This window comes from Salvia hispanica, chromosome 6 (genome assembly GCF_023119035.1).
Source record: "Salvia hispanica cultivar TCC Black 2014 chromosome 6, UniMelb_Shisp_WGS_1.0, whole genome shotgun sequence".
NCBI classification, from domain to species: Eukaryota; Viridiplantae; Streptophyta; class Magnoliopsida; order Lamiales; family Lamiaceae; genus Salvia; species Salvia hispanica.
The window spans coordinates 34934568-34962519 of record NC_062970.1 but is presented as its reverse complement, the minus strand read 5'-3'; the positions used below and the strand labels follow the sequence as shown (position 1 = coordinate 34962519).

Genomic DNA, 27952 nt, shown 5'->3' with positions numbered 1-27952 from the left:
GAGGAGAGAGTAAAGTAAGAGAGAGGGAATAAAGTAGAGATAAAGATATTTCTATTTTAAGCAATGAGTCATCTTAGTTGGGACAAACCAAAAAGGAAAGTGGGTCATCTTCAATGGGACGGAGAGAGTATTTGACATGAATTGTACATGTAGTTGATATCATATTGTGTAGTTAACATGAATTGTATATGTAGTTGACATGGATTGTACACATAGTTGACATTATATGTGTGTAGTTGACATGAATTGTGTGTGTGGTTGACATGGATTGTACACATAGTTGACATTATATGTGTGTAGTTGACATGAATTGTATATGTAGTTGAAAAATAAAAATTAAAAAAATTAAAAAAAATTTAAAAAAAATAAAAAATAATTAAAAATAATTAAAAATAATATATATATATGGGTGCGATCATATCATAACTCATATTTATGTGATAACCTAATAACCCTATCATTTTATGGGTCAAAAGTATCATCTTTACTAAAAATGATATTTATACACGATAAAATGATATGTTTTCAGCATGCATAAAATGATACTTTTATTCCATAAAATGATATTTTTCGTCCATAAAATGAGGGTTATTAGGTTATCACCATAAATATGGGTTATGATATGATCACATCCCTATATATATATATATATATATATATGGGAGTGATCAATTGCTAACTAATTAGCAATCTAAGACCAAATCTTAGCCATTAGATTAGTAGATCTAGTGGTTGAAATAATGCCACATGGATTATATTTTTAATTAAGAAAATTATTAAATAAAAATAAGGGGTATTAATGTCAATTCTCTCTCATTATAATTATCTTAAAACATTAAATTTACGTAACTCTCTCGATTTAAATTATTTTTTCGCAAAAAATATATCAAATTAAAGATAATTTTATAAGGATTCCAACGAGCTCAATTGCATATGTTCCGACGACGTTCGGATGATGAAATTTGATCTTTTTTATTTTAGTTTTCGTAAATGTTGATAATCAGATTTTTATCAACAAATAAATCAAAAAAATTCAATATAATGCATATAAAATCTCAATAAAACCATGTAAGAATCTCAATAAATATGTGTTGATATTTTCTTGTACTAGTGTTGATATTCTTATGTCATATTGTTGATATTTGTAATACACTATATTGATATAAAAAACACTCACGAAAATTATCATATGATAACATAATGACGATATTACCATTTTATTGATATTTTGTCTTCTATTTATTGAGATTCGTAAGATTTAATCTCATCCACTCATTTTAAAATCTAAGAGTGTAGATTTGGTCTCAATTTTGGATTAGGGTACTATAAGTATTAGAAGATGACCCTTGTAATGCCACTTAATTGAGTTCATCATTTCTGCGTGGGTGTGACATTTATAATACAACAATGAAAAAAAAGGGATATTGATCCCTAAAATTATTAATTTTGGTTAAATTTTGATGTTTTCCACGAACTTTAAAATTGGTATTAAATATCACAAGTTTTACATTTTGTTTGTTATTTCCAATGGCAGTCCAAATAAGATATCTATAGTAAAAATCTTATTATAGGTGAACAACCATGAAATGTTTATGATATTTTGGATTAATTTTTAAGTTTGTGACAAGTAGAAAAAAAACTACGTAGAGAGTTACATAGATTTAGTAGTCCCAAGTAGGATAAAAAAAATGCATAGAAGTTGGTTGGATGTGGTGATTGACCTATCATGGGAAATACTCCCTCTGTCCGCGAATAGGAGTCCTGTTTTTCCATTTTAGTCCATCCGCGAATAGGAGTCCCGGTTCACTTTTACCATAAATGGTAATAGGGTCCCACCTTCCACTAACTCATTCCACTCACATTGTATTTAAAACTAATATATACAAGTGAGACCCCTATTCCACTAACTTTTTTCCACCCACTTTTCTTAACATTTCTTAAAACCCGTGCCGCTCACAAATGAGACTCCTAATGGCGGATGGAGGGAGTAACAAACAAAATGTAAAGTTTGTAATGTTTTAGACCAATTTTAAGTTCATTAAAAATACTAAAATTTGACCAAAGTTTATAGTTTTAGAGACCAATATTTCGGAAAAAATAACAAAAAAATCCTTAAAAAATGGTAGTTATGATTTATCAATGGCATTAAATATGATAAGTAGTTGCAGCCCCAATTAATTCAAGAAGATACATCCATGAAAATGATCGGTGATGAAAAGCTCCACATATATAGAAGCTTGTCCATGAATTTTGTTGTCCCAATTTTGTGCCTCGCATTTACCTTTTGGAATTATAAAATCTCAACGTCAAATGTAACCCAATATAGAAGAATAAAAGAGGTAGCCTGAACCAATCATGTTAATTAATAAGCCAAAAATCAAATTGACCCTATAATTTTTTAAATTGTTTTATCGATTTCCAATGCTTTACTTTATTTCATCCAAGAGTTGGGTGATTGGGAAGAAATCGCGATGACGATGAGTCGATGACTTTTCATTCGTACGAATGGTTTTACAAATATGGAATAATAACCGAATAATATATTTTTTAAATTATTTTATGAGATTCATTTCCAAAGACCCAAACAATAAATTGGCGATGTTCGAGTTAGATGAAGGGTCAAATTTTTCATCGGTCAATTTTCACCAAGTGTGTGGCATGACGTTTAGACCTAATTTGCGTGGATGGTGATTTCATTTAATAATGATTTGAAGAATTATAGAGTTGTCTATTGCTCAATTCTCACTGTTCATAATTAAAACGTGATATTTCTACTTTAATATAAAAATAACTTTAATTTCTTTCTAATTTATTCCACTCCAAAACCACCCAAAACTTCAATTTTGGTAACAGCTTGGTTAAATTATTTATGCATACAAATAACCTTCCATGCAAGGTACGCTATACAAATATTAGTAATATATTTGAGACAAAATATTTGATCCATTACAATATTTACAACTTAATCAAATTTTCTGAGGATATATACATATCGTTGCATTGGGATGAAATCGTCCCTACAATACAATCTGAACTAAGACAAAGTATATATAAATGGATTAGCATATGGATGATCGATATGTAACTAAAAAGACTTATTAGTATTGAAAAAATTAGTACTCCACTTTATTTTATTTTTTCAATTATCAAGGGTATCCACCGACGACCTAGTGATTATTCTCCACGCTGATTTATAGACACCTCAATGGGTGGGACAATCGACTTATTTGTAGGCACCACAACTGGCTGATTTGTAGACACCTCAATGGGTGAGACAGTTGGCCAAAGGATTTAAAACTGCCCAATACCCAAAGGTAGGGATCGATTCCCTACCATTTTATTAAGGATGAACGAGTCCTATGTCATTTGACCACACTCCTTGGGTTTAGTACTCCACTTATTAGTACAAGGGTACAATTATCCGATAAAAATAATTAAAGCAGTTAATTATGGAATCATGCAATTTTATGTGTTTGAATTTGAAGATAGACCATTTTTTCTCAATATCACAAAATATAACTCCTAATTTAAATAATTTTTTACATTATACTTATCAAATTATAGGTGATGAAAACCTAGCAAAATAAAACCTAATTATATACAATCATATAAGGAAATTTGTGTGGACATTATGGACCAGTCAATATGGACGTTATCAAACTATATTAGTTTTACGCAACAACCACCATAGTAATAAATATAACGTTAAATAACAATCATTAATCAACATAGTTAAACAAGTCAATCTATATAGCGTTATCAAACTATCATCATAACAGTTTTATCCAACAATCAATATAGCATTACAAAATAATCAATTTAATGATACACCACTTGTATATATTGAGTACATATTTACACTGTGTTGTGCGTGGGTTGTCTTGTTTAATTGTTTGTGCTCGTTATGTCAATTTTTTTTAGCTTCTGCTAATTTTGGTGTTACCCTGTTTTAGCTGTTGTTTCAATTTAAATGCTTGATCGTCATATTTTGATGCATAAAAAACGAGATTTATCTTTAAAATTAGGTCAGGTAATTTTTATGTCTTAAAGTGCTTCATTGATTTATAATTCCACGACGTAATAACACTAGGTTATAAAATATCATTACCGTTTTCTAAAAAAACATTAATAGTAGAAAATAGCTAATCAAAAGTTAGTAAATAGTAGTAATATAATAGTTCATCCGTCACATTTAAAATATTCATCTTTTATTTTTAAATTTTTCTGATTAAAATGTCATCTTTTCATATGTTAATATAAATTTTCTCTTCTTTCACGTCTAAAATATTCAATATTTTTTTTAATTTATGTTATATCAAATTCAATAGCTGCATCTAAAACATATAGTCCCAAACAATCAAATTAAAGTATGAAGACATGTAATATCTGATAGTGTCATGTACCTAAATTGGCAACCCTATATAACTCATACAAACAAACAAGCATAGGTACAATTAGGTGATAGAAAGTAAAATCAGGTGATACAAGCTTATCTAGTTATCTTAATATGTCTACCAAACATATATACATAAGTAAAATTAGGTGATAGAAAGTGTATAACGTACAATAAGTAAAATTAGGTGAATTTTTAGTTTTGACATCAAAAGACAATTTTTCATATCCACATCGTCAAATTTCTTATGCAATACTTTAAACATTTAAACTACGAGAATTCTATATTTTTTCCATCTTCGATGGATTTTGTTCATCGTGAAGAAATATGATAATCGATAATTATATGGAACAGTATTTGAAATGCGACATTTTCTTTGGTAATGTGGGACATTAGAAACGTCAATTTTTTGAAGGTGAAAAACAAAAAGTTAAAACTCATTTTAAATTTCAATTATCAACTCAATCACAATTTCAATGCTAATTTTTGTTTCAACTTGGGTAAATAAATATTGAGTTACAGGGTAAACAAACACACAAATAAAAGTAACCCTAGTATAAATTCTTATGTACAAAATAAATCAAAATTAAAGTGAAACAAAACAAAAAAAGAAATGTTCGCAACTCAGTAATCTCGCTATAATGCTTTCCCACTATTTTGGATTTGTGTCGTGATCAAACTCGAATAAAAGTCAGATCACATAACTAACAGCTGAACCGGGTCAAGCCGGAGTTACACGAACCCGGTTTATTCATCTTCTTTACATTTCAATAAATTGTTCGCCGCCTTAGCTTAGGTTTTATTGAATGAATGCAGCAACTTATGTTCCATTCTGCTCAGAATTGTTGTTTTAATCTTAGCTGCTATTGCGCGATAATTGTTTCATATTCATTATACGCCATTTTGATTCTGGATTTTTTGGAGGAGGGATGAGCAGCTAATATTTTGGTAGAAATCTTGAATCTAAGAAAACTGTGTGATCCATATGGTTGAACGTTTACCGGTCGGTAGAAAATGCTCTTCTGCGGCGCACTGCATCACCGGCATTCTCTAGTCCCCATCCTTTTATCTCACAGCCAGTTTTCGCCATGTCGAGGTCCGTACAACGCGCTCTCTGTTTCTCTTTTCCCTCACAATTTTTTGTTGAGCTGATTTCTTATTTTTCACTAACTGAATCGGTTTTTTGGATTTGTTGTGTGTTGAGGTGTTTCAAACTAGGTATTGAGTATAGTTGATCAAACAGATTTCAAGCGCGTGTTTAATTTTAAATACTTGTTTCCTTTATTTTGGGAGACAAATTATGTATAGTGAAACGATCCAATAGTGATTGCGTGCTACCGTAGAGGAATCTAGTCTGTTCTGTATCCTAAAAATTTGGAATTGTTGCTAGAACAAGTTATTTTATCTTCGTTGATTGAAATTTTGCTTAAACATAGCTATTGGACTGCAGATTATTGAAAGTTGGGAACATTAGGAGAGCATTTCGATCTTTTCGGACAAAACGAGCTAGTGTCTCTTCGGAAGAGGTGAAATATGGGCCCATGGTTCGAGCAGGGCTGTGTACTCCTCAATATAGATTGTTCTCACAGTATTTATTGCCTAAAGCAGAGCATGCCCCAAATGCAACATATAAAGTGGGAAAAATTTTCTGCAATAGCTGCACCAGGAATTACACATCTGTTGCTTCTAGCGGTTCTATAGCCTATAATGCGCAAGTTGTTTGGAAGAGGTTGGCTCAGGCATCTGCACTTGATGGGAGCAAAACTCATCACACCATTAACCGAATTGCTCAGGCGGTCAGCTTGGGTTTGAGCCGTTCTTACATTGTGGTTCCTGGTATATTTACTATGATGTGTGGATCCCAGATGACATTTGCGTATTCTGTTCCAGAAACAGATGTTATTCCACCGAGGAACAGTTTATACACGCATGCTGAGGACAGCCATCTTTTCCTGACCAGACTGATAATTTCTATTTTTGAGAGCCTTATCTTGTTGCTGAGAGCTATACATCTCAGTTTTCTGTTTGCACCAAGCATTGCCATGGCTCCATTTGCAGATAGTTTCGGACCTGAGTTTAGGAAGTTATGGCTTAAGGTTGTTCATCGAACTCTTGAAACAGCAGGCCCAGCATTCATAAAATGGGGACAGTGGGCGGCCACACGGCCAGATCTATTCCCTAGAGACTTGTGTATTGAACTGTCGAAACTTCACACCAAAGCCCCCGAACATAGCTTTGCATACACTAAGAAGGCTGTTGAGAAAGCTTTCGGCCGTAAAATATCAGAAATTTTTGATGACTTTGAGGAAGAACCTGTGGCCTCTGGAAGCATTGCACAAGTGCATCGAGCTTCTTTGCGGTCTCGCTACCGTGGTCTCCAGGTCAAACCAATGCTAGTTGCAGTTAAGGTGAGACATCCAGGTGTTGGTGAGTCAATAAAAAGGGATTTTGAGATAATTAATGCAGTGGCAAGAATGTCAAGGTTCATTCCTGCTCTGAATTGGCTGAGGCTCGATGAAAGTGTCCAGCAGTTTGCAGTTTTCATGATGTCTCAAGTTGATCTAGCACGAGAAGCTGCTCATTTGAACCGCTTCATATATAATTTTCGCCAATGGAAGGATGTTTCTTTCCCAAAGCCTGTATATCCTTTAGTTCATCCAGCTGTGTTAGTGGAAACTTTTGAGCACGGAGAAAGTGTTTCTCACTATGTGGATGTGCTTGAGGGGAAGAATGATAGAACAAGTAGTGCTCTTGCCCACATTGGAACCCATGCCCTGCTGAAGATGCTCCTGGTATCTTATTTCCTCATTTTTCTATCTAGTTATCGCTCTCTTTTCATCATAATTAGGTCATATGGAATGCACTATATCCGTCTTCTTTTCGTTCTGCATGTGTAAAGATGAGAATGACATGGCTTTTCAGACACTGATTTACTTTTTAGTATCTGTTTCTCACTTTTCTAGTATACAACTTGTATGCGGCATATTGATGTGTGTATCTGTTGTCATAGTTGATTTCTATCAGCCATTAATACAATAGTATACCATGTGTGGTGCATGGTTTGTCTATAAGAGCTCAGTCATAGAGCACTTAATTTACTTTTCTGTTTACTATAGTGGCTACAGAAAGAAGTACGGAACTTGAGACTTCTGTTAGTATAAGTTATGACACAAAGGTGTTGAAATTGGTCCATGTGATTAATATTCATGTCTATTGGGATATTGGCAATGCATACTTCATATCTGTGAGATATTTTTTGCTAGGTGGACAACTTTGTTCATGCTGATATGCATCCTGGAAACATCCTAGTTCGTGCTCCTCAGAAAAAGCCCACTCGCAAAAAGATATTCAAAACTAAGCCACATGTTATATTCCTCGACGTTGGGATGACTGCTGAACTATCCAAAAATGATCGTGTAAATTTACTGGAATTCTTCAAGGCTGTTGCGCGTAGAGATGGGCAAACTGCAGCAGAGTGCACACTGAGATTGTCAAAGAAACAGAATTGTCCAAAACCTGAGGCCTTCATTGAGGTGAATAACTTTTGTCCTGCATTAGCATTAAATCAAGTGGATTTGCGTTCAAGAATTCTGACTGCATGCAAATTCGTTAATATCTCTGAGGATTTCTTATCTTAGTTCTTCATATGATGCCTGCATTACTGACTTGTTTTTCTGAAACCGATTTGTACCTGCCTACAAATGCTCATTAACTTTATTTGTGGTGAAACTCCCGCTACCAGCCTCTTATGTTCATCACAGAACTTGGAGGTCGAGACTTGACATTCATCTCACTCTTGACTATATGCTAACAGGAAGTGAGAGAATCATTTGATTTCTGGGGTACACCAGAAGGAGATTTGATCCATCCAGCTGAATGCATGCAGCAACTGCTTGAGAAAGTTCGGCGCCATAAAGTAAATGTTGATGGGAACGTTTGCACTGTGATGGTGACGCTTCTGGTCCTTGAGGTAATTATATCTATTTTTCCAGTTATTCGGGAACATCTTACTTCATGGAAATCAACCTACGTGCTATTATGTACCCTTCCATAAGGATCAAATATCTTTGGCTTGTAGGGGTGGCAACGGAAGCTCGACCCGGATTATGACGTGATGCATACACTGCAGACGCTGCTTCTAAAATCCGACTGGGCTGCATCACTTTCTTACACAATCGAAGGGCTGATGGCACCATGAGTGGTCTGAAAAACAATTTTTTAAAATGTAGAAACACACTCTTTAAGGCGAAATTGTATATCACTTGACAGAATCATAAGTATACATTAGTTCTCGGCATAATTCCTTGACATCTCACAATTTTGTAAGAATATGGTTGGTATCTTGTATTCTTTTTCTCTGAAAAAACAGCGATAAGGCGACCTTGAGGTTAATAATCGCCTGCAAATACCCACTGTTCTTGCCTTATATACAATTGATTGTCAATGAATCATCCAAAATTTTTACTCCATTTGTTCCCTCTCGAGGTGAATATTTTCGACATGGAATTTAAGAATGTAGCACAATTTGATTAGTTTCATCCGTATTTATCTAAATACTCAGTTTACAAGAATGTAGCACAGATCGAATACCTAACAACTAATCTGAATGAAATGAGTTAAATCTACATGGTAAAATTATTTATGTACCTCAATTTTCTAGAACACATTTAAAGAATAAAAAATTGATTGAATTGGTGTTCTATTCTGTGCATCTTCGAACCGATGGACTTGAACGACATGCATAAGGCCAGGACTATTGGAATAACATCTACATCAATCTGCAAGAATTTGGGGATGACATTAGCGACTAATGAACTTTTGCAAACTTGAAATGCAGAGCAAGCTTCAAATTGCATAACAAAAGTCTGCTACCTGCCTCTTGGTCGAGATACGGAGGTTTTATTCAGTTCAGCAGGGTAAATTTTGGCAGGCGTCACATGCTGATGTCTACAAGACTAGGCTTATTTTAACTGCAACAGACGAATATTATTCAGAAACTAGCATCAGCAACAATATAGAAAAGAAATCAATAGACAATATGGCTGTATAGAGATGTTATTTAGATCTAGTATGTCAAGAGGGAGAATGCTACAGAATTGATTCCATGAAAATATTCTAAGATTATGCACTTAAAATATAGCCAACATTGAGGGCGACTACAATCAACCAGGTTGGTGGCAATTCTAGGCATTGTAAAATTATCCAGATTTTTCATTGGAAGAGCTACAGATTGGCAAAGAACCAAAAGCTAGAGAAGTGAGGTGATTACTTGGTCCGCAGCATGGTTGCACAAATCTTCAATGGCAGCACTAATACTGTGGAGAGCCATTTTCTCCACCTGTGAAATTAATTTGCAAAGCTATAGTTAATCCCAAAATTGATCGATAAAAAAACCGGAAGCAAGTATGTATTGGATCATTACCCCCATCACTTTTCTTTTGGCTTTGTGTCGGGTAGGAAGAAGACGAATCTCATCATTCACTTGAATGCAATGAGCAGCATTTTCAGGTGAGATGAAGTCCACCACGATATTTACACATGACTGAAAAAGTAAAAGAGGTGCAAATGGTAAGGAGATGAACTTTTTAGTTCTAGAACGTAAATTGCAAATTTCAACCATGAGAGCATTTGGTGCCAAAAGTTACCTTGATCTTTCTAACTTGATAAGGACATCCAGCAGGAATGAAGACAGCTTCTCCAGGACATTGATCAAAAGTCCATGGTTGAATATCTAAAAGCATCAAGAAAAAATGTTTATCTTAGGAAGTATGCAAGAATATAAGAAAAATAAGGTACTCAAACATACATACCATACTCCTCTTTAAGTCTCAATTTATGATATGCATCAAGGAAGAAGTTCTGATCAAGAACAGGATGAACCTGTTGCATACATAAACAAAGCGATAACCCCATGTGCTTGCAATTCGCAATAAAAAAAACCTCCTTTCTTTATGGGAAGAAAAAAGGAAAGAAGTAAAAAAGAAGCATACATGTTTCGGATAGTGGCATGCAGGGTATAGCTCATTTGAATGTTTACCAAGGTACTCCAAAAGTTTAGGTACATCTTGTCGGGGAAAGATGTCCCATTGGGCACCACAACAATCAGTGCCTTGCTTATCTTCACTTGAACAAGAGCTTTCTATATCTTCCTCTTCAAAATTCTCATCAATGTCTTCAGAGTTTTCAAAACTTCCACAACAAAGAATTGATGCATCATCGTCATATTCACTGTCATCAGACATGTTTCCATTTTCAACTCGTGGTGCCTGACCTTTAAGTGGCTCGCTGGAGTAAAAGGGTACATTTTCAATTCCATCAGGCGGTACGATCTTTTCACCAATGTCCTGCAAACCTGATTCACCAGTGTCTTCACTCTGCAAAGATGATTTTCCTTTCTGATCGCTGGAGTTACTAAATGACTGTCCACGATGGTGGTCTCGAGCCTTGTATTTTTTCATCATACTCTCAATTTTATCAATCTGTTCTGGGGACACAGGAGCATCCGTAGCATAAGCTAGAATATTTACCTGATACAAATAATCTAAGTTATATCTAGATCCATCATCAAATCAAATGTTTAGAGAATGTACATCATCAGATACATATACACCAGCTACAGAAAAGAATGGTTTAGAGCAGGAGTACTTGTTGATGACTTGACGCAAATAAAGAGATACGGACGATTTAACCAACTCCTACCGTATCATGTGATTCATAGCATAGTCTTGACAAATAATCAGCCGGCATAAGTTCTTCTGGACCTCCATATGAAAAATAGATACAAGGACCTAAGTCATGCTTTGACAATTCCTTTGGCAACTTCACGCTGACATTCAATAGGCCAGACACTGGATTGACATACTCTGGAAGAGGTAAAGAACTTAAAATCTCATTGTAATGGAGAGGGAAATGCTTTTGAAACAGATGAGAAGAAAGCCATGCTTTGAACTTTAGAAATCTCTGCTGTACGCTTGCATGTGTTCTCTTCTCTAGAGATCCCATAAATATACGCTTCCGATCAATTTCCACCTGCAATAGCGGGATTGGCATTATCATAAGATGAACTAAAAAGGTACATAAATCTCGGCGTAATAAGATCCCAAAAGAAGGGAAAATCCTATGAAGCTCCTTTTAATAATGAAGCAAATCAACACAGTGTTTTGCATTTTGAAATATTATAGGCTTTTGGACCTAATTGGTAGAATATAGAAAACCAATGTGAATTTCATAATTTAACAGCATGTTTACAAAGCAGAGAACTGTTAATATGTTTTGGGTAGGTAGGTGAATGAAGAACCATATAGAGACAGGGAAAGTGGTGTGCAAGATCTGGAGTGAATATAGTTTTGCCTTCTCGCTGAATGAACATTCACATCATTATGATCTATACTGCAAATTTGTCTAAATGAATCATCAGATGCAACATTAATTACTCCATGAAAGGGTTATAAGTGGAAGTGGTGAAGTCAGATACAGCAGGGATAGAAAGAGGCACGGTACATACCTCACACCAATCCAAACAGTTTGCCGCATTCATGCCACCTTCATGACAAGAGCCTGAGCTCTTCTTCTCCATATACAAAGAAAACATGATAATTGGATCCCAACACAAGCTTGTATTACTCCTAAGCACATTTCGGACTACAACAGGGTGACCCTTACCCCAGTGATTCTGGAAATGCTCAAGGGTCTCTTGATGAAGATCCTTTACAGTTGGACTATACAGATAGTTGTTGTTAAAGCCTATTCTCTTAGATGGCTCTTTCTGCAGCTTGGGCTCACCAATGCCATCGTTTCTACCAGAGTCATTGCACAGCGAACAGCACACAGAAGCATCTGCAGTCTGAAAGTGATGGCTATCCAGTGTTTCTTCAGCTTTAACTTCGAGATCTCTAACCCAATTAAATGGAAATATACTTCTAAGATCAAGAAGGCTGTCACCACAACCTCCAATATCTGTAGGAGGACACGGGATACTACCATCTTCGCTAGTTTCCCAGTTTTGAAAGGAGATCATGGACTGACTGAGTGGCCCGCCAGAGTTACGCCTTGATATAGTCTGCTTAACTTTTAGGTCATCACCAGACGAAAGGATTTTCCTCTTCTTACAACTTCTGAGCGTACAACTTCCAGATAAACTACGTTCAGAAAGCTCCCGGCTACAACTTAAGCAAAGTTTGTATGAGCACTTTGAACAAGTCCTGTGGTAGTCGACAATTGATGCATTGCATTTGTTGCTGCACTTCAAGGTAAATCACCAGGAAACAGTCACTAAGAGAGACAACTGAGCATAAAGCATGTGTGTGGGTATATGAGAGCAAATAAAGAAAGGCAAAGACCATACTGTCACTATTTGACTGCTTTTGCAATAATGTCATCACATTTTAAAATCCGACAATTTATACATAATGTTTCATTATTGTTGCAACAATGTCCTGAAGCCCAAAAATATCTATTTCTCCCTCGCCGAATTGTGAAAAGCTTAGTGTCAGCCGCCAATAGAAAATATTTTTGTGTCCAGATCGCTTAAACACAGACCATCCGATACCAAAATTCAGATTTCATGACATCATTGCATAATTGTTGAAACATTACGTATGGATTTGTTGAGTTTTTATTAAAAAATTATAGCAAAAGGGGGAAAACATTGTCACAATGTATGATTATATGGTATTTGCCTAAAGGAACTTACCAGCAGAATGACGCACTAATACCAAGCTTCGTCTGTGGAATCGGAATTTCAGATTCTTCTTTTCCTATTGCAAGTATAGATTTGAGTTATGGTTAAATAGCACAGCTATGCTACTAGCTACTACAGGATGAGCTCAAGTATCTCAAACCTGCAGCCTTAGATTCTGTTTCAAGCTCAATGATCTGATCATTATTGACTTTTTTCAGCACTGGAAAAAGCATGTGGATCAAATAAAGAAGCAATTCTTTCCTATGCAACTTCCTTCCACCTCCATAAGATTCCTGGAAAGAAGAGTTGTAGAAAAAGAGAATCTCAATTAATATCTTGATTCAAGAACTGAATAAAAATGAAATCAGCTCCATGCCAAACCTTATTAGTATTAGGCCTGATTTTCTGTTTCAAGCAGAGCTTACAGCCACAAATTCCACGACAGGCAGGACATTCTGCCTTCACTTCTTGCTTCTCAATATGCCTAAACAAAATTTGAAAATGTAACAACCAGTTAGGCCTGAGACTTAACCTCTCACATAACCCCAAATATTTCAATGTTGATCCAGACATTAATATACACAATGAACTGAGAACATTTAGTCTCACTTTTACAGTGCATCATGCTGGGAAGCTCAGTCAAGTTCTTAAGACAGTCATTGATAACATACACCACATCTAATGGTAGTGGAAAGTGGAAACATTATCGAACATTAATAAGGTACTCAGTTCAATGCAAAAAATCAAGATAGAATCTTTTTAAGCTTTATCAAGTAAGCAAGCACATGATCTCTAGAAATCGATTGCAGTCAAACATTATGATTAGAGAAAGTTTAGAAGAAAAAACCTCTCTTTAATACAATCAAGGCAGAAGAACCGTTTCCTGCAAGTCAAACACTTGATCAAGCAGCGACCTTTACTTCCCCTGCACCAGTGGCATTTCTTGATTTTCTTGGCCTTCACATTCCCCGTCAATGGAAACACCTATCCCGAACACAGAATCAGAGGTTGCACATGTAACTTTACTAACAAGAACAAAATTAAATAAAACAAAGAAGCAAGAAAACAAACCTGCATTGTACTAAACGGTAAAGGTTCAATATTTTTCGAGCGAAAATGCCTCTCCAGCAACGTATTAGAATCATCTCCTATTTTCACATCCAAACTATGATTCTCCCGAATGCTTGGCAGACTCGTATGAGAATGAGAAATCGCCATGACTCCATAAGGCAACACTCTGGTTTCATCCGCTACGGAGCTCTCCTTGAGCTCCCGCTCCTTCTTCTTCTGCACCTCTCTCTGCAGAAACACTCTGATCAATTCCAACTGCAAGTCGCCTCTCTTCAACTTCATCCGCTTCAAAGTCTCATCCAACGCCTCCGACACGCCCCTTCTCCGGCTCCTCTCCGCCGCCACCCGCGGCTTGTTGGACAATTTCGTAACCCTGCGGCTGCATTCCCCGTTACTGTCCTCCCTCTTCTTCCCCGCATTCCTCTCCAGCTTGAGCGAGTCCGGCACTTTCTGCTTGTTCTGGCGGTGCTTCCCTTGCAAATAGTGAATATCGCAGAGCGTCTTCCCGTCCATCGCCCGCCGCTTGCATCGCCACTGACGGCCGTCCGTCCGCTTGCAGCGGAACTCCTCCGGCACCGGATCCTTATCCCGCATTATCCCCCCGATGATCCGAATTAGAGAAAAGGGAGAGGTTTCGCCGTGGAAATCGAGGAAGAAGGAAATCTAGGGTTTGAGAATTTTATTGAGAGACAAAGTAGAATTAGGAAATTTTTTGCCCCTAAAACAGACGCTTCGCTTCACCCACACTGCCACTTTAAATACTCAGCTCTTTTCTCAATTTTATGTATAAATACAATTTAGTGTATGTATAGATTTTTACGCACGCACTAAAAAGTGAAGTATTGCAATGTGGCGTAGGTTTATGTATGAATGAATACCAATGAACAGAAACACAGATGCTAAGTGTATTCTGTTTTTCTGATTTATTTTTCGTGATTAATAAGGTTTGATTAATTCATTGCATGCATTTTACTTACACTGACAGCAGTTTATACTCAAATCTGCATTTTTTGGTAAATAAATTGATTTGTGTTCTCTGGCTTTCTTGTGTTGTGATTTTTACTGTTATGTGATGGGATTATTTTTTTTATAGATAAATTAACAGAAATTTAGAGGCTGCGTTAACCCGAGACTATGATGAGAATATTTGTGACTGATTTAGGTGGTCCAAAGCTGTTAAATGTAATTAATCTGCACAGTTTATTTTTGAATTATCGATCCTACTATTGCTGCTTCATGCAGCCGTTATAAGTTTCTTCTTCAGATTTTAGTTATTTTAGTTAGTATTTTATGGATTTTTGCTTTGATTATTTTACATAAATGTATGTTGGCTCTTCTACTGAGATATTTTTGCTGTCAAGTGATGATGGTTATATGGACCCATTTGTATAAAGTCAGTGGAGTAGTGGAAACATGAATTCATCTGTTTTTTTTTTTTCTGCAAAACTTCAATTCAGATAACAATTATTCTTTCTTGTATTGATCAGGTTGATTGTATACTCTTTATGGAATGTGATGAAGCACCTAATTAAATTTCACACCCTCTAGTAAATCTTTATATCTCTAAAGCCACTTCATTTTCTGCATATCTCCATTTGTGAGCATACAGAACAAATATAAATAAATAAAATAATTTAATAGTGATTGACCACACTTCGTCAATTTTATGGGCTTTCTATATTTTAGGTATGTGATGGTTTGTTAACATGTAACCCAAATTGAAACCCAATATTATAAATCAGAAAGTAATGTAAATTAGTCATGAGCAAAATCGGTGGGTCAAGCTTAAATTATGGACCTCCAATATTTTAGCCCATTATAAATGGGCTTATTAACTTCTTCACGGACACAAAACGTTTGGTCGAATCGAATTCCCTAATCGTACGTTTAAATGTAGTTATTATAAAAAATAAGAGTGAACTACGTAAATAGTACCTGATCTTTCACTTTCACACATAAATGGTACCTGATCTTTATTTTATATCTTTTTTGGTATCTATAAATCACATTTTTGGTACCTGGTGCAATTTTCACCCCAAAATACCCTCTAAACAAATTCATTTTTCCATTTGTGTCATGAAGGATATTTTGGGCATTGACAAAACTTGTACCAAAAGTGATATTATAATATTTTCTCTCATTCTCCTCACTCTTTATACTATTATTATTAATCAATATTAATATTATTATTTTGATGTTATAAATTAATAATTAATTTATTTTTTAATATCATTTAAATATATTTAATCATAATTATAGTTATAATTATATTTAATTATTATAATAATATTATTGTTATAATAGTAAAAATTAGGAGTAATTAATAAATAATAATCATTATTTTATAGTATTAAATTAATAACTAATAAATATAGTCTTAATCAAAATTTAAAATTCTGAATTGTATTCATAACGATAAAGAGTTAGAATATTTTTAGTTAGGTGTTTCAACCCTAAAATGAGTATAAATAATTTAATTAAAAATATTCAATTGATTTAATTACGTTAAATAATTAATTTAATTAGGTGTTTTGTTATTGATTTATATTATGAATGCAATTAGATGTATGTATAAAACAATAAAAAGAAAGAAGAAAAAGAAGAGAAACGGAAAAATAAATAATATAAAATAAAGAGAAAAAAGAAAGAAGAAAGGAAGATAAAATACTAAAAAAAAAAGAAGAAAAATGAAGAAAAATGATAGAAGAATAAACTAAAGAAGAAAAAAAGAAATAAGAAAGAAAGAAAATAAATCACATATTTGGTTCCATTTAATTTAAATTTCCAAAAATATCCTCATAACAAAAAAATCACATATTTAGTACCTAGGGTTATTTTTATCATGGGGTACCAAATACGATATAAAATAAAGATCAGGTATCATTTATGCGCGAAAGTGAAAGATCAGGTACCATTTATGTAGTTCACTCAAAAAATGAACAAGAAACACATACCAATGCTGAATACATCAATTATTTAAAAAAAAAATTATGTCTCCAACTAATAAAATAACCAATCTTGATTATAGATTATTAACTGAAACATTGAACGTTATACAAACTGTGAACTCTAATTGTTCTCCTACCATTTGCAACATTATTATTTGGCGCATGATTTTATGTAATACTTATTTTTTAACTTAAATAGAAAATTAAGAATAATTTTTCTATTTTAAGAAATACTATATTATTTAAAGTGAGACATTCTAAAAATGAATTAATAGGTGGATGTGGGAAATATATAACTATATAATTAAATTGAAATTAAAAAAGAATAAAATTAATAGTGGCGCACAAGCGTGGGTGCTAAAAAATTAGATAAGAGTCCAAAGTGCCAACCGTGAATGTAAGAGCATCTCCATCCGTGCTCTTATTTAAGTGTAGAGTGAACTACATAAACGGTACCTGATCTTTCACTTTCGCACGTAAATGGTACTTGATGTAATTTTCTTCCCAAAATGCCCTTTAAACAAATATATTTTTCCATTTATATCATAGAGGGTATTTTGGGCATGCATAAAATTAGTACCAAAATTGATATTATAATATCTTCTCTCATTCTCTTAATTCTTTATACTATTATTATTAATCAATACTAATATTATTATTTTGATATTATAAATTAATAATTAATTTATTTTTAATATCATTCAAATATATTTAAATATAATTATATTTAATTATTATTATAATACTAAAAACGGATAGTAATTAATAATTTATTATTTAAATTATGAATCACGTAATATTATATAATAATAAAAATTATTATTATTATTATTATTATTATTATTATTATTGTACATTAAATTTGTAACTAATCAATATAGCCTTAATAAAAATTTAACATTGTGAATTGTATTCATAATGATATAAAAGTTGAATATTTTTGGTTAGGTGTTTCAACCTTAAAATGGGTATAAAATAATTTAATAAAAAAATATTCAATTGATTTAATTACTTTAAATAATTAATTTGATTAGGTATATTTTTTTTATATTATGAATGCAATTAGATGCATGTATAAAACACTAAAAAAGAAGAAGGAAGAAGAAGAAACATAAACTAAGGAGAAAAAAGATAGGAAGATAAAATACTAAAAAGAAAGAAGAAAATAAAGAAGAATAAATTAAAGAAGAAAAGGAGAAGTGAGAAGGGAAGAAAAAATAATCACATATTTGGTACTATTTAATTGAAATTTTCAAAAATATCCTCCATGAAAAAAAAATCACATATTTGGTACCTAGGGTTATTTTTGTCACTGGGTACCAAAAACGATATAAAATAAAGATCATGTACCATTTACGTGCGAAAGTGAAAGATCAGGTACCGTTTATGTAGTTCACTCTTAAGTGTATTGAGGTGGGCTCGGACCCACTTTTACTCCTTGTCTTTAGGCAAGAACACAACACTCACATCCATGCTCTTCCGCAAAGACAAGCTCAAGGGTCCCACCATTCTATTTATTCAATTTAAATACTTCAATTACTAAAAAAATTTCTACAATATTAAAATACATTAAAATATAAAAATTACATAATTAAAATCCTAAAAAATAAAAATTACACAATTAAAATCATAAAAAATAAAAATTACATAATTAAAATCCTAAAAAATAAAAATTACATAATTAAAATCCTACAAATTAAAAATTACATAATTTTTAATGTTGAAGTGAGAGTATTTATAGATGAAAATGTGAATTTTGGGGGAAAAAGAATTAAAAAAAAATTAAAAGTGTGTAGAAAACGGATATAATTTATTAGGAAATGGGAAAATATTTTTTCTTATTTAGAAACGATTTTTTTAAATTAAATTCGAATTAAAAAAAAAAGAATTTCCAATGGCTAAGCCATTGATCAATCACAGCCCGCCACGTCGACCTGCTCAGCGGCACGAACGTGCTCTTAGCTAAGAGCACCGCCCTGCTGTTGGCAAGGACGGACAAGCGGTCGCCGTGCCGCTGGCAAGGACGGACGGACAACCGATGGGGATGCACTAAGCATGTTTCTTGTTCTATATATACAAGGGCTGGTTTGATTAAATTAATATATCCCGAATAAGTACTCTATTTGTTTCTCTATTGTTTAACAAGTAAAATTAAAATTAAATTAAAACCAAAATTAGTAGATTAAGCTATCTTAATTTTATTTAAAAATCTAAATATAATAAAAATTAATAAACTATGAATCAAATAAATGTTAGTATAAGTAAAAATAATCAATTTTTAACATTAACGGTAGTATTTCTTGACTGCACCATCAAATAAAAACACGGTAGAACCAACTTTTCACTTTCTTGCACAAATGCTAGTTTAATATTGTCTGATTTTGGGTTAAGCCTACAGATTTGTTTTTGGATCATTCCAAAAGCCCGCACAGATTTGATATTTCTTGACTGCACCATCACTTTCTTGCACAAATGCTAGTTTGATATTGTCTGATTTTTGGGTTAAGCCTACAAATTTGTTTTTTTTTTTTTTTTTGGGTCATCCCAAAAGGCCACACATATTTGATATTTCTTGACTGCACCATCAAACAAAAACATGGTAGACTGGTAGAACCAACTTTTCACTTTCTTGCACAAATGCTAGTTTGATATTGTATGATTTTGGGTTAAGCCCACACAAATTTATTTTTGGGTTATCTCAAAAGGGCCTCTCACTAATTGGGGTTGACATGAATTTATACATCTTCCAACTTCCCTCACTCATCCGTTGTGGCATGGATTTATACCCAACAATAAGTCTAGAGATTTTTTTATACAAATAGCAACTTGCTTGTCTAGCTTAATATATTGGCCCATAAAAATGCTAGAATGTCCAAAAATTTCCCTTTTCTGTTGTTAGGGAAGGGTCTTATCATTTGCTCATGTGTGTTTGGTAACATTGTTGAGACATACTTCCCTTTAAAAAGTATAATTTTTTTTCATATAATCTTAAAAAAACCACAATCTAATATGGAAAGTTATGTTTTGGTGTGTTTTGATGTTCTATTCCATGATTAACTCGTTACCCTCGTGATCCTAAAGAAAACTCGTTACTATCTTATACTTGGACTCATTAAAATGTTGTTTTCATGTCATTTGTTTAATAAGCAAATCCAAAATAAAGATACGGCTAGATTATAAGTTTGTAGTAATTAAATATTGTCAACGAAGGAGTGCAACAAGAGCTGATTTGATCTTATATTTAATTGAGTAAGAAAGATACAATCACCTCAAACAAATACAGAAAGATATGTTTTGGCGTTTTATTCCACGATTAACATGTACATGTTGCTATCATGTGCCAAAAAAACTTGTTGCTATGTTCTTGAATGCATTTAAAATTAGAAAAAATCAAATGTTGCTTTCAGATCTTTTATTTCATAAGCAATCCAAATAAGCTACGACCTGATTACAAGTTTACAATCTTTTATTTATTAATTATTGCAACTTGTATCTGGCTAAACTTTTCTTAATCTTTGCAACTTGTTAATAGGAATGTGAAATCCTAAAGCAAATCATCAAATAATTGAGATTTTATATTGACACTAAGTTTGAAACATGAAATATGAGAAGGTGCTACAAACCACCATATGAATAGATTTCACATGAAAAGAAGTTGGTTTAAAAGGAAGTGTTGCCAATGAGCCACAACCAGTCAAGAGCAACGCCCGAAAATATACCAGCAAGAAGAAACACAACCATCAAATTCCCCAATGCGTTCTGCTCCGGTGCCTGCAAACCCGATCATCGTTAAAACACGAAAACATAGATGAACATCGAGCCTCGTGCACCACTACAACCACCTTACCTTATAGCCTCTCGGAGCAACCGTGAGGACACAAACCGTTAGGTATCCGTTAGTCAGCCCCAAGAACGACACCAAGAAAATCATCCACCCTTGATCCCCATACTTGGCCGTGAAATAGAAGCAAGGAATGAGCAAGAAACGCGACAAGCACGCGTATAGAAGACCCTTTCTTGACTCCAACCTTATGCACTCGATCATAGGAATGTACCGTGCCATCAGGTCCCAAACGTTGTAAACTGCTACAAGGACGAGTGCATACCTGCATTTTTCTACTTATAGCAATAAATAACTCAAGATCGATTCGTTTAGTTATATACTGATACGGTGACTTACCACTCCCCTAGTCCATGATTTTTACCCGTATTCTCATACAAGAAGCCAGGAAAGATCGACAGCGTGAGCACGTGCAGGAGGTAAATATCCAATGCGTAGTCAATATTTTGAAGCAACAACTGCTTGTTACTCAACCGATCATCATCCACCTGCAACAACAAAAACTAAACATGGTGTGAACAACTCGAATTAGGCCTTCAAAAATCATTAAAGTTCCTTACGTTTTCGCCATCTGCAGTCTTGATCCCGGCTGCTGCAAGATCAGCTGAGACTGTCCTCGACCCTTCAGACGCCGCCTTCCTCCTCAAATGCTTCACAATGGGAAGTCTCCCGAACACGAACGCGTAGAGCAACACACACAGAAACTCACAGAAGATTGAGATTGCAAGAAACAAAACTGCACATAGATCACTAGTGAGATAATAACATCATCAACTACTTAAGACTATACATGTTATAAAGAGACCTACTAACTCCCTTTCTAAGACCATTATCAGTTTGATCAAAAACCGCTTTTGTCACAAGCCTCAGGCCTGCAACCAACGCCCCCGAAGCAGACAAACCGGCCAAGAACGACTGCAATGATTCACACAAAACATCAAAATACAATAAAACTTGTCAAGTAGAGACAAATGAAAAGATTGGACCTGCATCAAGTGAGGGGACATGAAAGATAGGTCACCAGTCATCCCACCTTGAACATGAGCATCTGCAACTCCAAAGGCAGCAACAAAGACACACACTCCAATATAGTTCCCTATCCCACCTCCCCCCGACGTAGCCACATCAATCTTGCATGGACATGAAGATCAATCCAGTACTATGCTTTAGAAATTTCATGAAATGGAAGGATATATAGTGGCTTACCAAGAGAAGTCCGAGTGTGCTGAAGCAAAAGAGGGCGTAGCCAAACATGTTTCGCTTCCTTGTGTCGATGTTGGCCTCGTTGTAAGAGAGAATCGCCATTGATCCGAGGGCGAAGGGCTGGTAGACCAGAGTCAGGACTCTGGCTGGATGGTAACTCTGCAGTTTGTTTTTGTGTGTGTTCAATTAATCATAACAAAAAAAAAAGAGTATGGATTGCATCATTATATGTTTACTTACTGGGAAAATTTGATAGTAGTAGTCTCCAATTGTTAGCATGCTATTCCATGAAATGAGACATCCTAGTCCAAGAAACCAACACACCACCATTGCCTTAAACTTCCCCTGCTATTTCATATTCAAACAAAACAAAACAAAAACAAAGAAGAAGATCATTTTTGAGTATTGGGAAAGGGTGAAAAATCAGTTTAAACACAGACCTCTGTCCTGCTAGGAGTTGAGACAATGCTTGAATCTCCATTACTCATATTGGCTATTGCTGTTCCTCTAAACAAATGCAGAGAGAGTGAGTTGATGCATAGAGCAAAACAACTTAGTCATGACATAAGTCTTGTTTTTTTTCCATATTTTATTTACTACTATTATTTTCTAGTAACACAGCTCAATCATTTTAAGGCGAAGGAAGGCTGAATCTTTATTTATCTTTTAAACGCATATGATAGAGACATGGAATACTAAATGGACATTTTTGTGTCTAAATTTTATATAAATTGGTTAATTTTTTCAGTCTTCCAAATAATACTCCTAAAGTAGTTAAGGATAGTGATTTATAGACATAATGACTTTATTATAGGGATTATTATTTTATTTATATTTATTAAATAATAAATTTTGTACTAGTATACTTGTATTAGTATATAGATATTCATTCTTGCCCTCTTATCGATCAGGATAATAATATAATTTGATTTTTTTTAATTTTAAAAAACAAATCTATTCAAATTTATCTATGCAATAAATCATATATTCCAGCACTAACATATACTGTAGTACTAAAATATATCTCTAGAGATTTTATACGTTGCACATATTAATCACTTTTATTTCTTTTCGGAATCCAATTTTACTAGGAGTATATTTTAGTTTTCTCGCCGCCGTGTTTGAATCTATTTTTTTGTTTACCAGAATTTCTTCTGTTATAATTTCATATATTTAACTTTTATGTTCTTAATTGTTTTTATAGGATTGTGCTTTTTTATCTTTAAGTTTTTTTTATCCTTTTAGTTATTATACGTCATTTTGATAGCTAAATTTATAACTTATATTAAAAAAGATTTTCTATAAAAAAATAAAAATACAAAAAGGAGAAAAAGTATATGGTGTGGTTTAAAAGAAATTTACTTCTTTTTCCTTTTTATATTCTTATTCTTTTTATGGAGTACTATACGGTAAAAACATTAAATTTAATTATCCAAAATGACTAGTAAAAAACTTACTTCAAAATAAAATAGTACTATTCCATATTATTGAAACTAAATTATGATAAAGTCAAAACTACAAATTAGAATGTTACTACAAAGGAATGACTTCAGTAGATTTTTTTTGGTATAACAAGAAATAAAACAATGTAAATGAACGAAAATTCAATATGAAATACTATAGTTAAAATTGTAACTAAAATTGTCTTTCTCCACTTTTCAATTCTTGATTACTTTTCTTTATTCGATGAAAAAAATCTATAATCAATAATGAAAATCTGAAATTATTCAAAATCAATTAGTTATGAAACGTAAGGAGAAAACATTTACTCTGTCCCCACTTCCCCACTTCTTTTTTTTTGACAAAATATAATACAATTATTTTCTCTTTTTTTATCATCAATTATCATTTCACTCCTCTACTTTAGTTTATCTCTATTAATTCTTTAAACATTACTTTTAAAAGAAGCGCTCAAAAGAAACACTTTATGGAGATATTTTAAAAATCGTTTTCCATTGGTTAATCAACTGTTTATATGGAATGATATCTTTTCCGGAAATAACTATTCCACTTATTTTGGCAAATTTGACTATAATTTGTGTGTACATACCCATTTTTTAATGGGCTGTTGTTGGACTGACACTTATTTGTAGAGGAAAAGGTCAACTGTTGTTATCACATGCTTTTAATTTTTCATTAAAATGGGAAAATCCATACAGTAGAAAAATGCTACCCAACTTTAGTCATTAATAAAGATTTTGGAATTATATAAATGTTTGTCTTTTTCTAATATAAGAACAATGACTATTAATGCTGGAGCAGTAGGGTCCACCTGGAAAAGCTTGATTTCGGAGAAAATTGCATTCTGAGTTCCGAAATGTCATTATCAATTCATTTTCAATTCCAACTTTTCAAATTATAAGAATTCGTAATAAATATAAAATCTATCTTGACATTCATTATCTTATAGTATCAAAATTCATTTCTCTTCCTAGAAAGAAAAAAAAATTAAATAACTGTATCGGATTTAAAGTTTCATATCGAGTCTCTTTAAATTGAGACGCCTAACATTTTCTATACGAAAAGGTTTTTTCTTTTTATAAATATTTAAAGTGAAATTTATATAAAATCAATATTAGGCAATAGGACAAATTACATTTAAAAGAGTTGGGTGCGATTCAAAGTCCCAATGTAGACATACGTAACGCAAGTGAGATGGAAATAAGTTTTTACTAATATCAATACAATTCCTCTTACACGAAAGACATAAATGGTGTGACCATCAACTTCAAATGTGTACAATTATAACACAACGTCATTTAACTATCTCCCAACTTTTCCCAATTCATTTCGACTACTTTGTGCGAGTGACAATTGCATAGATGATCACTGCCCAATGATACATCAAACCAAAACGACGCGTTTAGAAAGGGCCTTTACCGATGGCCCACAACCAGTCGAGAACAACGCCCGCAAATATACCACCAAGAAGGAACACTACCAACAAATTCCCCAGCGCGTTTTGCTCTGGTGCCTGCAATCACAAACACACAAACACGTCAAAACACCAAAACAGGGACAAATGTCAAGCCATCCTGCACCACTACAACGACCTTACCTTGTAGCCTCTTGGGGCAACTGTGAGGACGCAAACAGTTAGGTATCCATTACTCAGCCCCAGGAATGACACCAAGAAAATCATCCACCCTTGATCCCCATACTTGGCCGTGAAATAGAAGCAAGGAACGAGCAAGAAACGCGACAAGCATGCTATCATAAGACCCTTTTTTGATTCCAACCTTATGCAATCGATCAGAGGAATGTACCTTGCTATCAGGTCCCAGACATTGTACATTGCTATTAGGACAAGCGCATACCTACATCCGTACGTTTACCAATAAGTAACTCAAGCTCGACTCGTTTAGTCTTATATGATCTCAGTTAATAAACAATCTTGCTCTAGAGACTTACCAATCGCCTAGTCCGTGTTTACCCGTGTTCTCGTACAAGAAGCCAGGGAAAATTGATAGAGTGAGCACGTATATAAGGAAAAGGTCGAAACAATAACCACGGTTTTGAAGCAACAACTGCTTGTTGCTCAACCTATCCTGCTTAACATCATCTACCTGCAACAACAGCTGAAATCAGGTTCTATGACTTCAAATACTCGATTTTGTCAAAAAATGGCTTACAGTTTCGCCATCTGCAGTCTTGATCCCAGCTGCTGCAAGATCGGCTGTAACTGTCTTCGACCCTTCTGACGCTGCCTTCTTCCGGAAATGCTTCACAATAGGCAGTTTCCCAAACACGAACGTGTAGACGAATATACACAAAAACTCACAGAACGTCGAGATTGCAAGAAACATCACTTCAAAACACAAAACAATCATCACCAACTACCTAAGACTATAAATATTGCAACTGATATACATATACACAGAGAGAAGGACTCACTAACTCCCTTTCTAAGGCCATCCTCTTTCTTATCAAAAGCTGCTTTCGTGACGAGCCTCAAGCCGGAGGTTAGGGCTCCCGAAGCAGCCACGCCAGCGAAGAATGACTGTGTGATCCACACAAAACATCAACACACAAATCAAGTTATCCAAGAGCGAAGGCTGAAATGGGATTGGAAAAAAGAGAGACCTGCATAAACTCAGGGCACATGAAGGATAAATCCCCAACCATTCCACCTTGAACATGAGCATCTGCAACTCCAAAAGCAGCAACAAACACGCACACACCTATATAATTCCCAATCCCTCCTTTCCCTGATGTGGCTATATCGATCTTCATTCAAAACTATCATTCATTCAGTTCTACAAGAATATTTCAATCAATCTAATTTGAGCAACAAAAAAGAAGAGCTTACTAAGAGAAGTGCAAATGTGCTTAGGCAGAAAAGGGTGTAACCAAAAATGTTTCTTTTCCTTGTATCGATCTTGGCCTCTTTGTAAGCAAGAACCACCATTGACCCGATCGCAAATGGCTGATAAACCAGAGTGAGGACTCTTGAAGGGTGGTAATCCTGCAAATTAAATAAATTGATAAGTTGGCAAAGAAAATCATGGGAAAAGATATTGAATTTGAGGCATAAACTTACTGGAAAAATTTTGTAGTAATAATCACTAATTGTCAGCATACTATTCCAAGAGACGAGAGATCCGAGTCCAAGAAACCAACAAACCGCCATTGCCTTAAACTTCCCCTGAAAAATTTCATCAAAACAAACCAAAAAAAGTGAAATCAAGATTGCTGGGAATTAAATATAAGGGTGAACAATCAATTGAATACAAACCTCAATTCTGGTTGGAACTGTGTCGATGCTTGAAACTCCATTACTCATTTCTTCTGCTCTAAACAACTGAAGAGTGAGAAAAATTAGAGAGCGAGAGGATGGGTATTATACTTTAAGTAAAATTTTAATTATAATAATAAACCTAGAAATTTAAACAATAAAGAGTGATTTTTTACTTGATAGAAAAAATAGGAAACTCTAATAAATAAGGAATGACGAGAATTTGCGCAAAATGATTGAATTTGAGGATTCAAATTGACTGGCTGGCAAACCGAAGAATCTGAAAGAGTGTTCAGATTTTTGGAAAGGAAGCTGTACACTAAATACCGAATTAAATTAGGATTCTGTATGGTTTATGAATCAATAAATGAGAACAGATATGCTATCCTTTTCATTGATTCCGGTTTCCCATTATATGACGGAATCATTAACTAGTTTTACTTGATTATAACAAATAATATTTCTTTATAAGATGTATTCACATCTTGATGTGGTCCATTCATTGCCAATGCAAAAATAAAGAAATATTGTGACAGTAAGAAAAGGACCCGTTTGGAGGCATTGATGGAAAGTAATGAATAGATGAAAAGTATTAGGAATCTGTTTAAATGCATATGCGCTGCTTATGTATTAATTATAAATTTTAAGGTCAATGGTTTGGCGGGTTGTTCAACGGCGTTGACTTATTTTCATTGTATGTTCATACTAAAGCGGTGGAAGCAGTAAAATATATTGGCTGTGATTTCATTGTGTCTAATTTTTTAAAATCAAATAAATATATACATATTAAAATAATGTTTAATATAAAAATCATGTCAATAATGTACTAGTACTTGTTAAAATCAGTACAATTTATTCAATTATCTTAAAATATGTTTACGTGAGACTTTTTTTTTTTTTACTTTTTCTTATATCACTCCCCATTCCTTGCATTTGTTTTCGCATATACTAATTATTTGTAGCAATTTTTCTTCGATTATTTTCTCTAATTTCAGCTCCTATTATTCATCTAATGTCAATATAGTAGAGATTAAAATGATTTCAGAACATTACGATAAAAATAATATTAAAAAAATGAAAT

The 27952-nt window shown here is 33.8% G+C and overlaps 4 protein-coding genes across 9 annotated transcripts; 1 reads left to right on the top strand and 3 right to left on the bottom strand.

The window, feature by feature from the left end:
• The first annotated feature begins 5212 nt into the window (after positions 1-5212).
• On the top strand, positions 5213-8801 carry LOC125192618 (probable serine/threonine-protein kinase abkC). 2 transcript variants are annotated; one of them, XM_048090244.1, is made up of 6 exons: positions 5213-5489; positions 5844-6199; positions 6284-7185; positions 7657-7926; positions 8208-8363; positions 8472-8801. In XM_048090244.1, the coding sequence occupies exons 1-6, from the start codon at positions 5482-5484 to the stop codon at positions 8589-8591; spliced, it is 1812 nt and encodes a 603-aa protein (XP_047946201.1). In that variant the 5' UTR covers positions 5213-5481; the 3' UTR covers positions 8592-8801. The 2 variants fall into 2 exon arrangements, with proteins under 2 accessions (XP_047946201.1, XP_047946200.1); XM_048090243.1 differs by having other exon boundaries at positions 5844-7185.
• A 98-nt stretch (positions 8802-8899) lies between these two features.
• LOC125192617 (lysine-specific demethylase JMJ25) lies at positions 8900-14881 on the bottom strand. 2 transcript variants are annotated; one of them, XM_048090241.1, is made up of 14 exons: positions 14145-14881; positions 13921-14057; positions 13455-13557; positions 13234-13366; positions 13086-13149; positions 11898-12630; positions 11093-11422; positions 10384-10920; positions 10204-10273; positions 10039-10124; positions 9816-9935; positions 9663-9731; positions 9266-9363; positions 8900-9171 (listed from the first exon to the last, which is right to left on the bottom strand). In XM_048090241.1, the coding sequence occupies exons 1-13, from the start codon at positions 14736-14738 to the stop codon at positions 9355-9357; spliced, it is 2985 nt and encodes a 994-aa protein (XP_047946198.1). In that variant the 5' UTR covers positions 14739-14881; the 3' UTR covers positions 8900-9171; positions 9266-9354. The 2 variants fall into 2 exon arrangements, with proteins under 2 accessions (XP_047946198.1, XP_047946199.1); XM_048090242.1 differs by having other exon boundaries at positions 9270-9363.
• Positions 14882-20472: 5591 nt separating this feature from the next.
• LOC125196791 (equilibrative nucleotide transporter 3-like) lies at positions 20473-22710 on the bottom strand. 4 transcript variants are annotated; one of them, XM_048095415.1, is made up of 9 exons: positions 22577-22710; positions 22377-22484; positions 22140-22295; positions 21920-22063; positions 21743-21848; positions 21494-21669; positions 21273-21436; positions 20940-21198; positions 20473-20863 (listed from the first exon to the last, which is right to left on the bottom strand). In XM_048095415.1, the coding sequence occupies exons 1-9, from the start codon at positions 22622-22624 to the stop codon at positions 20753-20755; spliced, it is 1272 nt and encodes a 423-aa protein (XP_047951372.1). In that variant the 5' UTR covers positions 22625-22710; the 3' UTR covers positions 20473-20752. The 4 variants fall into 4 exon arrangements, with proteins under 4 accessions (XP_047951372.1, XP_047951374.1, XP_047951373.1 ...); XM_048095417.1 differs by having other exon boundaries at positions 21273-21421; XM_048095416.1 differs by having other exon boundaries at positions 22377-22481.
• Positions 22711-24787: 2077 nt separating this feature from the next.
• Positions 24788-27241, bottom strand: LOC125192638 (equilibrative nucleotide transporter 3-like). Its single transcript, XM_048090262.1, has 10 exons — positions 27048-27241; positions 26872-26937; positions 26677-26781; positions 26446-26601; positions 26220-26363; positions 26031-26136; positions 25769-25944; positions 25548-25702; positions 25195-25453; positions 24788-25110 (listed from the first exon to the last, which is right to left on the bottom strand). Exons 2-10 carry the CDS (start codon positions 26917-26919, stop codon positions 25000-25002), a joined length of 1260 nt encoding a protein of 419 aa, XP_047946219.1. The 5' UTR covers positions 26920-26937; positions 27048-27241; the 3' UTR covers positions 24788-24999.
• Between the last annotated feature and the right edge of the window lie 711 nt (positions 27242-27952).

What these genes read in the sequence shown, in the direction of transcription:
- LOC125192618 (XM_048090243.1), top strand. An exon ending in CCCTGCTGAAGATGCTCCTG is followed by an intron (nt 7,186 to 7,656) that starts GTATCTTATTTC and finishes ATTTTTTGCTAG; the next exon opens with GTGGACAACTTTGTTCATGC. An exon ending in TGACGCTTCTGGTCCTTGAG is followed by an intron (nt 8,364 to 8,471) that starts GTAATTATATCT and finishes TTTGGCTTGTAG; the next exon opens with GGGTGGCAACGGAAGCTCGA.
- LOC125192617 (XM_048090241.1), bottom strand. Translation starts at nt 14,738, where the DNA reads ATGCGGGATAAGGATCCGGTGCCGGAGGAGTTCCGCTGCAAGCGGACG. An exon ending in ATTAGTGCGTCATTCTGCTG is followed by an intron (nt 12,631 to 13,085) that starts GTAAGTTCCTTT and finishes CTTGAAGTGCAG; the next exon opens with CAACAAATGCAATGCATCAA. An exon ending in ATCAAGTTAGAAAGATCAAG is followed by an intron (nt 9,936 to 10,038) that starts GTAACTTTTGGC and finishes TTACTTTTTCAG; the next exon opens with TCATGTGTAAATATCGTGGT.
- LOC125196791 (XM_048095415.1), bottom strand. Translation starts at nt 22,624, where the DNA reads ATGAGTAATGGAGATTCAAGCATTGTCTCAACTCCTAGCAGGACAGAG. An exon ending in AGACTGCAGATGGCGAAAAC is followed by an intron (nt 21,437 to 21,493) that starts GTAAGGAACTTT and finishes CACCATGTTTAG; the next exon opens with TTTTTGTTGTTGCAGGTGGA. An exon ending in TTGCTCCGAGAGGCTATAAG is followed by an intron (nt 20,864 to 20,939) that starts GTAAGGTGGTTG and finishes TCGGGTTTGCAG; the next exon opens with GCACCGGAGCAGAACGCATT.
- LOC125192638 (XM_048090262.1), bottom strand. Translation starts at nt 26,919, where the DNA reads ATGAGTAATGGAGTTTCAAGCATCGACACAGTTCCAACCAGAATTGAG. An exon ending in TGTGCCCTGAGTTTATGCAG is followed by an intron (nt 26,137 to 26,219) that starts GTCTCTCTTTTT and finishes TGGATCACACAG; the next exon opens with TCATTCTTCGCTGGCGTGGC. An exon ending in TGGCCTTAGAAAGGGAGTTA is followed by an intron (nt 25,945 to 26,030) that starts GTGAGTCCTTCT and finishes TGTGTTTTGAAG; the next exon opens with TGATGTTTCTTGCAATCTCG.